The sequence below is a fragment of the Ostrea edulis genome, chromosome 8, assembly GCF_947568905.1.
Source record: "Ostrea edulis chromosome 8, xbOstEdul1.1, whole genome shotgun sequence".
NCBI classification, from domain to species: Eukaryota; Metazoa; Mollusca; class Bivalvia; order Ostreida; family Ostreidae; genus Ostrea; species Ostrea edulis.
In genome coordinates this window covers 59,058,816-59,071,538 of record NC_079171.1, presented here as the reverse complement: position 1 = coordinate 59,071,538, position 12,723 = coordinate 59,058,816, and the positions used below count along the sequence as shown (strand labels likewise).

Here is a 12,723-nt window from a genome sequence, read left to right as displayed (position 1 = left end):
AAATTTCCAAGGTTTTGTGCAATTGAATCCATATTAAGCGTCAGAGCAGTGATGAATTTATTGATTGACAGACGACGAAGATTGGGACAAAAAGCGATGGAATCTAGGAATTCAACAACGGAAGGTTTTTGGAAAACGAAAAACAAGGCAAAGGGAAATAAATATATGGAAGGTATATATCTATGTATATCTGTCCAGTCATATCCACTATAGCTATCAATTCCCCACGTGTTACATGAACTTATTTCGAATTTAATTGGATGTATCGACCCGAGATAAGAATGATAGTGAATATTGCTGATAGATAAAACGCCGTCGATATACCTCTGGTGTGTCCAGGGGTCCGTGTTTGCCTAACTATCTATTTTGTATTGCTTATAGGAGTTATGAGATTGATCACTGTTCTTTATCTTCACTTTGCATCTTAGTCAAATTGAAAACAACCGCAAGATATTTTTTCTTCTTCTCATATAGAATATTTTGAATATAAAAACATATCAATTAATAATGGAGCACAATTCGTCCAGTAGAATGCTAAATGTGATTACCAGTATACAGTAAGTATGATACAGTTAAAATCACTATAAGCTCGTGTCCCATACATTGATGTTTTAGGCCGATGTGAACGAAATCCGGTATAAGAACAATGGCAAAGCAGGTTGGTTTTATGTTGTATTATATCCCACTCGAGAATATTTCACTCATATGGAAACGTCACCATTGCCGGTGAAGGGCTGGAAAACTTAGGTATATGCTCAACGCTTACGGTCTACGAGCAGGGAGGGATCTTTATCGTGCCACACCTGCTGTGAAAGCAAGGATACCGAGGGTCTATTTTAATCCAGATCCCAATGGAAGATGCCAAGTATTTACAAAACCTGCTTTCAAGTCTCTTTTCTTTAATAGATATAGTATAATCATAAAAGGGGTGATTGTTTCTTTTCCAAGCTTCCGGTAGAAGACAAGGTTACAAATCTTCAAAAATGACATGTCTTGTCACAGTAGGTGATGACACGATGCAGAACTCTCACTCCTACGGTAGTATGTGCCTTTTAAAAACCATAACCGTTATTCTTATGTTTTACGCTGGCGGAATACTGAACGGACAGTCATTACGTATGTATTCGGTATCTTCACGCAGCACTGGGGAAATCCATCGAACCCGGACCTATCAGTGACAAAGCAAGTAGCTTAATCTATTTCTTTTATATCAACAGTTACTTTTCTCAAAAATCCGATGGACGTACATCTCTATTTTAGAAACCCCTGGCACTGGATCACTTGAAGAACAAGAACTGACGATGAGTAATTCTTCAGATGGTGGTTATTACAATATCGCATCAGTCAATTCCTGCATTCGGGTTGATGATCTTCAGAGGATAATTGCGGAAAAGAATCGTAAAGAAAACAACATATTCGCTGAAGAATATAAGGTAGCCAGCTATATTCAACAAAATATTTATATATTAAGAAATATCGTCCGTAATGATTTTTTTTATAGTTATGTAACCATTTCATTTGCAGAGATTACCGACGAAAAACACTGAGATTTGTGGAACAGCGCAGAGACCTGAGAATGTGTTAAAGAATCGCTTCAAAACAATCTTTCTTTGTAATGTTCATAAGTTTATTCTACTTTCTTCTAAGGTTTAAAATCAGAAAACGCATTTTTTGTTATACCTGCTTCAGTCTGATTCCTTTCTAAACGTCACTAGCTTTACGTATCAAGGGCAAAGGAAATGATACTGTTTCCCGTTTTGTTAACATATGTTAACTAATTAATAGATGAACACTCGAGAGTCGTCCTGGAGGAGAAATGGAATCCGTCTGACAACGACTACATCAATGCAAGCTATATCAAGGTCAGTTCATTTAAATGTACATACGTGTAATATACATGTACAACCACTGTGATAGCTCTCAAAATCAAAACAATATCATAACAACATCGTGATTTTGCTCTGAGCTTCATTGCCGCTTTTATTGTTGCAACCGAGAAATTCTCAAGAATCATCCAGGTATTGATTGCAAAAAATTTTGTTAAGATCTTAGATACAAGATTAAGTGTTATCGACCATTGAAATTGATAACTTAACCCCACAAGCCTAGTTACAGTAATGTAGCTATACTGAATAATGAATCGGGATCGAGATAAGGAACTAAGTTCTTACATACTCGAATAATCATATTTTCAGGATAATGACGGGAACGCACGATTTATAGCTGCACAGGGTATGTTCTTCAATGAAATTATATGAAAATCATTTAACATCAGTGTTTGTACTTAAAAAGTATTACTTGTATATTAAAAGATGTGTCATGTTCATTTTTCAGTTACAAAAGAAAAAGATAATAAAGAAACACCATTATTAATAATTTTGCTAAAAATTATCAAACAATTTAGAATTCAAATCGATTTTTGCTTCTAGGTCCTAAAAAGACTACGATTAAAGATTTTTGGAGAATGATGTGGCAGGGAAATATCAAAACGGTTGTGATGCTGACAAATATTGTTGAAAACGGAAAGGTGCACATTCTTCATCATCAGTACCAGCTTTAGTTAGAAACGGTGAAACGCACTGGTTTGATGACTTAATGTTCGTTGCATTCATCAGAGTCACATTACAAAAAATTAAAGTTTGATGAAGTGGATTAGAATGTCGATAATTCTTTGTTATCAAATGTATCTTTACAATTACAAAATATAAGTCAAGCGATTCAGAACATAACCCCTTTCTTTCAACGTATTTGCAGTGTCGAATATCAGACAAGTAACTTCAGCATTGCATGGTGGTCGCCACATGGATTAAAAAAGAAATAACGACATTGCCTCATAATTCTAAATGATGCAACACAAAACAAGCTAACGTATAGAGTTAAAGTAGTTAGATCTGACAAATATCATGTCAGGGCCAGCTTTTATTCGACAGAATTTAATCAGGTCGGTCAATAAGATAATGCTTTTCTTTTTTTATATATAGATATTTCATAACGGGCTGTTCTATTTTTCAGAATAAATGTAGCAGATACTGGCCAGATAAAGACCAGCCCCTTTGTATCGGCCCGTGTACAGTAACTCTGTCCGAGGAAGTTGTGTACTCTTTCTATGTTGTTCGAAGACTCTGTGTTCAGAACAAGGAGGTAAGTTTTATTGTTGTGTATTTAGATTATATATGCCCTTTCTTCGGATATAGATTGAAACTATCTAAAATTTCTCTTTGATTTGTTTTTCTTTTTGGTCTCAATTTGAACCTTAAGTTTGATGGAGAGTTTCATTCATTATAATTGTACTACAAAAAGACAAAACTACAAGTCTTAGTTGAAATATACTTGAAACATATCTTAACATTTGCTTTGAGAGATCGATCAAGCAAACCCTCCAATACAAAATGCATTTTAAGATAACTACAGTAAAAAAATACACCAATTTTTATTTGCCATTACTTTTGAAATATGTAATATCTGGGGTTGTTTTTGGTATTATCTATATATCATGTAAACATTATATTGCTTTCTTTACAAGAGCATCAATAAAATGCAATAGCAATAATTAACAATTGGCCCTACCCTGGAACCAAAACCCATATCCCTGGGATAATGGAATTTGCAATGTGGTAAAAGATGGCAATCTCCTTTACAAGGCCCTTTAAGTTTTCATTTAGTGCCAATGCATTAAATATGTTATCAAAATTGTTTACACATCATTTTGATTGTATCGTCAAGGTTGGTCCTATTCTAAAGTCAGAACCTCTATCTTGGAAAAGAATTGACCATTCACAGGCCTCTTTGTTCTATGTGACTATGTTTCTAATTTTTCTTGGAGATGTGCGGTCCCAGAAGGTTTCAATTTGGAAAATGGCCAAATGTTGTCTGGCCAAATGTTGTCCCGCCCCAAAACCGTGGAGGTAAAGGCCTCCTGAAATTTATTATTTATGTCTCCCTTTTCCCCAATACCGAATTCGTAATTATTGGAATGATAGTTATCAATAAGTTTAAATTGTCATATAGCAAACGGACGACGATGAACGCAGACTGATCACCATACGGTTCTTACGAAGGGACAGCCACTACCTATTTCACAGTACAGTGTTGAGTCGTATTAGAGAGAGAGAGAGAGATCGATCAATCATGCAAAATGGATTTTAAGATAACTACAGTAAAAAAAATACACCATTTTTTTTTAGTTGCCATTAATTTTGAAAGATGTACTCTCTGGCTTTTTTTTTTTAGTTTAATTTTGTTTTGCTATCATCTATATATTGTGTAAACATTATATTGTTTTCTTTACGAGAGCATCAATAAAATGTAAGAACAATGATCAACAATTGGCCTTACCCTTGAACCAAAACCCCTATCTCTGGGATCATGACATTTGCAATGTGGTAAAGGATGGCACTCTCCTTTTCATTGCCATTTAAGTTTTGATTTAGTGACAATGCATTAAATATGTTATTAAAATTGCTTTCACATGATACTGCGTGTATCGTCAATGTTCGTCCTGCTCTAAAGTCAGATTCTCTATCTTGGAAAAGAATTTGCCATTTACAATTGATAGAGGCTTCCTCGTTCTATGTGATTGTGTTTCTAATTTCTCTTAGAGATTTGCGGTCCCAGAAGTTTTCATTTTTGAAAATGGTCAAATTTTGTCCCGCCCCCAAACCCCGGATGTAAAGAAGTCCAGAAATTTATTATTTAATTCACCCTTTTCCCCAATTCGTCACAGGTCGGTAGTCATCACGAAGTTTAAAATTTCAACAGTAAACGGACGAGGATGAACGTAGACCGATCACATTAGGGTTCTTACAAAGGGATAGTGGTCCCAGAAGTTTACAATTTGGAAAATGGTCAAATGTTGTCCCGCCCCCAAACCTCGGAGGTAAAGACCTCCTGAAATGTATTATTTATGTCTCCCTTTTCCAAATACTGATTTCATAATTATTGAAATGATAATCATCAAGAAGTTTAAAATGTTCAATAGTAAACGGACGACGATGAACCCTGACCGATCCCAATAGGGTTCTTACAAAGGGATAGCCACTACCTATTTCACAGTACAGTGTTGGGTCGTATTTCTTACAAATGATTAAGTGATCAACTTCAATATTTTAGCTAGGCGTGTGTTCTGTATTGGTTTACATACCGTCAGTAAGCGCAACATTACGCATCCCATGTTGATTTCTAGCTAAGTGTTTATATATAACGAACAGACATATTTCATTTATTCAACAATTATCAAAACTTATTTCTGTAAGATCAAATTCAATCATCGATGAACAACGGATCTATCTTCCTACCGTATCATTGTAAGGTGAAGATAACGAACAGTGATCAATCTTATAACTCCTACAAGCATTGTATGTTGCTATTTACAAAAAAAAAGAAAGAAGACAACTGCCTTAGATCTGATATTTTACTTTCATGTTTTTGCAATGTCAACGTAATTTACTGAAAAGGAAAGTATGTTTCTAATTAATTTTACGATATTTACTAATCAATTAAGATGCCATTATAGCTTACAGAGTTCCGCTCAGATATGAAACAATATTAAAGATGCAAGTAGTAACTCTAGAGCAAGCGTTTAGGAGTTTATTGGCAAAATAGTTGTTTATTGATAAGTTTAGATTTTGCACAGCTTTCGCAAACGAACATTATTCAGTTGATGTTGAATTCTAGCTAAGTTTACCGGTTGCGGTAGCTCAGTGGTAGAGCGGTATCGTCGTTACATGGAGGTCGTGAGTTCGAGCTCCGCTCGTGCCATGATCGCGTTAAACTTAGGACTTCAAAGTAGGTACCAATTGCCCCTTCGCCAAACGTTCAACATCTTAAAGCGATAATAACGGGTCTTTCGCATATAACATTAATAACGGAGGTCCCATGTCGCGGCAGGCGCTGTTGCGATAAAGAACCTTCACTGTTTCGGTCCTAAACGCTATGCATAGGTCTATAGATGTGGAACTTCACCTACAGCTGGCGACGTTTCAATATTAGTGAAAGATTTTCGACGGGAAGTAAAAAATCAAAATATCAACCAATCTAGCTAACTAAGCTTCTTCTGTATAATGTTTTACAGGCCCTTCGTAAGCGCACCATCACACAGTACCATTACACAGCCTGGCCTGACCACGGGACCCCAGAAGAAGTCAGTCTCATTCAATTTCACAGAGCTGTGCTAAAAACACACCAGCGAAGGTCACCGTTACTCGTCCATTGTAGGTAAGATGATCATTCTAAAAGGATCCAGGTAAGATTTGTTTTCTAAACTTATATAAGTAATTTGGATTACTTATCTAACAAGATTCAGGTAAGATCAGTATTCTTATAACATTCGTTTAAGATAAGCATTCTAACAAGATTCAAGTAATGCATATACTGATATTGATAATTGTGAGGGTTCAGAAAACGACAGAATTGTCCGAAGGGTATGATCAAATATGAAAAAGGTGGGGATAACGAACAGTGACCGACCTCATATTTCCACAAAGAATACAAATATAAGAGTAGGACAAACGAGGGCCTCCATATAACCCGAATAAACTGTAACTGTATTTGTGATAAAACAACTGGCTATCTATGTATTTTATTTTATTAATTTACAGAATTTAAATCGTAGAACGGTTTTATGGTTCACTTTTAAATCATATTTTCGATGAAAATCTGAAAGTAGGGAGCATAAGGAGTTAATTACAATTTTTTAGATAAAACTATACAAGAAATATTTATATTGAAACCGATACTATGTATATGATGTTCTTAGGAAGCATGAATGACATTTATTATGATTATATTGAAATGATTCTGTATTACTTAGTGGTGGAGTCGGAAGAACAATGATTATCTATTGTGAAATGATTGTACAGTGCTTAGCGCCGATGTCGTCTTTAGTGAAATGACTGTACATTGCTTAGTGCCGGTGTCATTTATAGCACAATATTTTTACATTCCTCATTGCCAGGATAATTGATAGTAAAATGATTGTACATTGCTCAGTGCCGGTGTTGGAAGGACGGGGACATTCATTGCATTGGACACACTGCTGGAAGAAGGACGGAAATCTGGAGAAGTTAACGTGTTGGAGTTTGTGAAATCGATGAGGGAGGACCGCATGACTATGGTTCAAACAGTTGTAAGCTTGACTTATTTTAGTACTGACACAATGGTGCATTTCAGGTGTATATAACTCATCAACACGATTATAATTCATTCAGCCCAGTAGCTAAGTAATTTGTTACCAGCTTGAAAAAAACGGATGTATATTTAATTGCTGTTATAAAATTTAGAAATTCATTTCAAAATTAAGGATTATCTCCCTCAAGCACAGCTCTTATCCTTAAACGAATTTGACTCCACTTTTTGGCACTCTGTTTTTCCCTCACATAGCTCCAACAATTCATTGTTATTTCGGATTTCAAACATTTCGGTTGAGCGTCACTGAAGAGACATCATTTGTCGAAATGCGCATCTGGTGCATCAAAATTGGTACCGTATAAGTTTTACATTATGACCTCTGGGTCGAGGCTGTGCTGGTGGACTGTTAGTCCCCGAGGGTCTCTACAGCCCAGTAGCTAAGTAATTTTTAGTTTTACATTGATATCTGATTATTAACTCACCGGGGCGAGTGTATTGTAAAGTGCGTAAGTACACACTAATGAGAAAAAACTTTTACCTTTGCAATAATTTTGAAGGGGTGTATAGCATAAGTAGGATATATATATATTTCACAGAAAGATTCACCATGTCCATTTATTACCACGGCATTTAATCTAGTGACTTTACTTTTGACCTTACTTTAAAATACTATGACCTTGACTGTATAATCATTTTGACATTTCACACACTACTCGCCTTGCACGTTAACCTACTTTTCAAAAAGCTTAAAACTTAGCTACATGTATTTATATTGAACCACGGACGACATAGCAATTATAGTGGTGGTTTTCCTTTTGATCAGAAATATGAACTTTCTATGAATGAGTTACAGGTAAAATCGTTTCACTTTGCCTACAGGAACAATACGTCTTTCTGCACAAAGCTTTGTTGGACGGCTTACAAGGATCCTGCACTGCGATATCAGAGAGTGATTTCCAAATCAAAGTCAAGAACATGCTGGAAGAGACCTCCGCTCTGAATCAACGACAGCTGTACTGTGAATTTAAGGTACGCTGTGACTGAAATAGTTTGACAACTTATTATGAATGATCATAAACCTGTGATATTTATAAATGTTTGTAGAGTGTAATCATGGAAAACATATTTGTGACTTCTATTTTTTTGGTATTGTTTAGAAATTATTGACATTAAAGCCTGCCTATGACGATGAGGAGAAAGAAGATTCTAAAACACCCGAAAACCTCAAGAAAAACGTATCCATTGATATCTTGCCCGGTAAGCATACTCGTAATTGAAAGATATTTTGATGAACAAATGATATTGAACAATTTCGTTCAATGCCATCAATGATGAATATTTGTATTTAGCTTCAACTCTTTCTTTTTAGTTTCAAAGCATCGTCCCTATCTAGCAACGTATGTAAAAGGCCGGAACGACTACATCAATGCTGTGATAGTGCCAGTATATATTAGTTTGATATAGTCATATTTAATGCTATTTCAATTTAGCAACATTTATTTGTTCACTCACTGTAAATGTATCATTTCTAAAATAAATTATCTTTTAAAAGTAAATTCACTCAATACGTTGTTTACAAGAGTAGTTGCTAGTTTGTAAAAGCAAAATGCGATTTAAAATCACTGTCTTCCAGTCTTTCACAAACCCCATAGGATTCATAATTACCCAAAAGCCTCTTGTGGACACGGAAGTGGACCTGTGGCGGATGTGCATGGACCACGAGACTGACGGAATTGTGGTTCTCAATAATAAAGACGAGGTGTGTTTATCAGGGATACCTAGAATAGTACTCAATATATCAACCGTTCATGTCATAAGGAGAAAAATATACCTTTTCAACCCCACCCCAGGAAACCTTACATATTATCATCAATCTTAGAAATCGTAACAAATTAATGAATGTTTGTGTATCTATATTACTGCAATATCCTATATTATGATGTATATTGTCTCGTTTCCATTTCTTTTATGACTATGACAAGCTTCGCCATCTTATCTCATAGGAGAAAACGTGGATCCCGTATAGAGGGTCATCCCGGACTGTACCGCCATTCAACATTACAGCAAAGGACATAGGGAGCACGATGAATGGCATGATACAAGGTGTCCTTGGAGTGTCTGATCAAGTAAAGTACTGCTTACTTATACGTACACAATGATTTAATTGATAACGAATTTGGAGTCTTTGAGGACTCCACAACCTGTGGGCGACGACGTGACTTGAATTTGGACCCCATGTAAGGCACTGGGAGTCGTGACAGGGAAGTTGTATTTTCGCGTGCAAACATATACCGTGACATGGAACTTCCGCTTTGTATATTAATGTTAGCTGGGTTTATCTTCTCTTCATTTCGACATTATGATCCAACTCTATCAAAGCACAACTATTTCCAAGCATAATGCTGAACTTGCAGTAATTTCGCTGCTGTGGTACTACAAAAATCTAGGTTGGGACTCCAACCCACTCCAGCTTTCGTTCAATCATAAGCACGATTGTTTACACTTACACATATCAGATATTTATATATAAGGGAAACTGTAAACCGCCGATTTTGTCCTCTCTCTATTAATCATGGTATGCCGGTACTTTTGTTGATAATTACAAGTTTTGGAACACACCTCTAGAGAAGCAACTGTCTTTAAGTCCAACCCCCTAATCACTAGTTTACCGCCACCAATTCCTATAGGAGTAGGCTCAAGTTTATTCACAACAACATATTGTGCCTGGGTGATACCCCAATAAAATATTACATTCTCAAATTTGAAATAACTGTTCTGATGACCGAGAAAGATTATGAATTTATTGCTATATTTTCACTTTCTTAAATTTAAAGTACAAAATTACAAATACATTGCAATGGGATTGGAAATATGATTTTTCATTCCGTAGTTATTGATTCTGATGTCACCTTTTATATTCGTCATAATAAATGACAGATGTCTTATCTTTAAACAATTGTATATTTGTGTGATACTGTACTCGTAGAAGGATATGCCATGTGGCGACCAATCATATGTGATGTGACTAGTGTATTTGAAGTTTACTTATCCAGTCTTCATTGTCGTTATTTTTATTTAGGATCGACACAGGTCCATAGACACATTTCAGCTTCCTGCCAAGGACGACAAATCGATTCTGAAAGGAATAGAACTGTTACTGGATAAAACCAAGTCCTCGACATACAGAACAATCGTAATGAGCACGTACGTCACTGTATGTCTGTGTGTTGATTGTGTTCTCTACATTTCATTTTAGTTTGTTATTGTAAGTCCCATTTTGAAATGTCTTGCCTCTGTGAAGAGACACGTTACCTGCTGAAGGTGAAGTATCATAATGATCACCCCTGTATGGCGATTAGGTATGAAAGTTCTTTATTACGCCATTACAGTCCTTCGCAATAGCCACAAGGGTCGTGTTGTATCTCAGTTAAATCACACAACAGTCACAGGAGGTGTGTTGTATCTCCGTTAAAGGATCAGTGGATTTCAGCTATACTACCAAATGCTTTGAAAACGATATCTAGAAGCATATCTGCAAATATCTCCACTAAACCAAGGAGAAAGACGACTTTTATTTCTCAGCTATTTTTTGAATATTTCATAATCCAATATATTTGCAATTGAAACATTTATAAATTGTAACTGAGTTATGAACAATGAGCGTATGTTGATAGTATGATATGTCTAGTTGACATATTTATAGACTGTCACTGAGTTATGAACAATGTGCATATGTTGATAGTATGGTATGTCTAGTTCAGCGATTGAGAATTCTGATAGAAATGAAAGTAAAATGTTAAGATACATTAAATCAATTTTGGAAAAAAACAACATTCGGATGCAAATTTAAACGTTTCGCGCCAGCATACTTTTCATGAAGAGTTACCCTAACTTATTTTCAAATTAACATTTATTTCTTGAATGTTTTTTTATTTATTTTATTTCGCAATATTCATCAATCATTCAACTGTTTAAAACGTCAAACAAAGTTATTTTACATACTTAATGATATAAACTACAGCTGATGTTTTCAATAATAATCATCTTTTTCTATAGAGACGGCGCAGGCGAAGCAGGAATATTTTGTGCTGTTCATAATGCAGTTCAAGAATTAAGGTGGGATGGGGAAATAGATCTGTTCACTATTGTGAGACAGATCCACGTCAGGAAACCGGAAGTTATTGTGAAGCTGGTGCGTATGATGCGATGCAGATATTTTATCTCTTATATCTTATAAAGCACATTGTACTTCGAATTATCATATGTTATTTTGATACAAAATTCACGTTCTGGTTGAAATCTTATAATATTATACGGTATAACAATATACAACTCACATTCTTCTTGTTATAATGATAGATGATATTTGATGGTAATGCAAAATTCGGACCGGCTTTCTTTTGTTTAAAAATTTAGAATTCATTGAGAAATTTATTTCATTTCTAAGAATTGACAGTCTCAACATTTCAACAAATTGTTAACCGGTGAAATACGTTTTGAAATAAGAACTGTGAATTAGATATTATATTGTAGGATGAGTACAGGCGTTGCTACGGCCTGTTGATGACGTTGTTGGAAGCTCAAGGAATATATGCAAATCTATAGTTCAGTACGAGGCCGCCTCTGTTGCTGTCAGCAAATTCTCTTCAATTTTTTCATCTACGTCTTTATCGATGGTGCACCTTTAAGTTTTCCTAGACCATTTGTTTTTCTGATTTCCCTCGGGAGTTCACGCTACAGTTGTTGTGACGTTTTCATCTAGAAATATAGGCTATCCACTTTCGTTGTCGTATTTGGATAGCTATTCACAAATGCTTACAATTTAATTTTGCTTTATGTACTTCAAATCTCCGCACCTTTTAAAAATGCATGTTCTTGTAACTATATATTTTATCATGTTTGAACATTTTGAAATTCCCGATATGAATGAGGAAGCAATACTTTTTATTTGTCCTTTTGTCTGTACGTTAATCAACTGTGAAATAGGTCAATCATTTTATACTTGATGACCGTAGAGACTAATGTTGCAGCCGTGAGCTTGTGATTGAAATGACAAACACTATTTAGAAAAGTCATCACATTCGGCAAAATTGAACTTGGTGTGATCCAGTGACACAATTCAATGTCTAGAACAGACTGACACATGTTACTTCTAAATTAACATGAACACCACACAATTTCATTCAACAGAAATCGTTTTCGATAATTGAATTTTGTATAGAATGTTTATGCTAATTGTTGGTTATCTATTTGTGTTATGTTCTATCGAAAACGTGTCGACGATATTGAGACGTCACCTGATGACCATTTCAACCTATACCTGGTGATAATGATCATAGCAGTAAAGATTTATTAATGTGCTAACGTCTGTCGTAACATACAAACTCCGATTTGAAGGTCAAATATTTGCGACAGCCGAGCGTTTTGCGAAGGAGCGATCATTACCTATTTTTAGATGAATGCTGTTTTTGACATTAGCGGGACTTAAACTAATAATTAAAAAAACAAACTGCGACCGTTCGGGATGTTTCCTGTAATTGTATTATGTTTGTGTTCACCATTACTCAATCATCAGTTTGTAAAACGTGTCAGAATCTC

At 35.3% G+C, this 12,723-nt stretch overlaps 1 protein-coding gene across 1 annotated transcript; it reads left to right on the top strand.

Annotated features, from left to right (window-relative positions):
• Positions 1-5: 5 nt before the first annotated feature.
• On the top strand, positions 6-11,730 carry LOC130049758 (receptor-type tyrosine-protein phosphatase T-like). The gene is made up of 16 exons (XM_056147735.1): positions 6-172; positions 1,261-1,433; positions 1,525-1,612; positions 1,786-1,862; positions 2,196-2,232; positions 2,430-2,527; positions 3,013-3,141; positions 6,071-6,213; positions 6,988-7,123; positions 8,005-8,154; positions 8,283-8,382; positions 8,495-8,568; positions 8,759-8,884; positions 9,129-9,251; positions 10,205-10,339; positions 11,659-11,730. The coding sequence occupies exons 1-16, from the start codon at positions 52-54 to the stop codon at positions 11,728-11,730; spliced, it is 1,782 nt and encodes a 593-aa protein (XP_056003710.1). The 5' UTR covers positions 6-51.
• The last annotated feature ends 993 nt before the right edge of the window (positions 11,731-12,723 follow it).

What these genes read in the sequence shown, in the direction of transcription:
- LOC130049758 (XM_056147735.1), top strand. Translation starts at nt 52, where the DNA reads ATGAATTTATTGATTGACAGACGACGAAGATTGGGACAAAAAGCGATG. An exon ending in GGGAAATAAATATATGGAAG is followed by an intron (nt 173 to 1,260) that starts GTATATATCTAT and finishes TCTCTATTTTAG; the next exon opens with AAACCCCTGGCACTGGATCA. An exon ending in CTTCAAAACAATCTTTCTTT is followed by an intron (nt 1,613 to 1,785) that starts GTAATGTTCATA and finishes ACTAATTAATAG; the next exon opens with ATGAACACTCGAGAGTCGTC.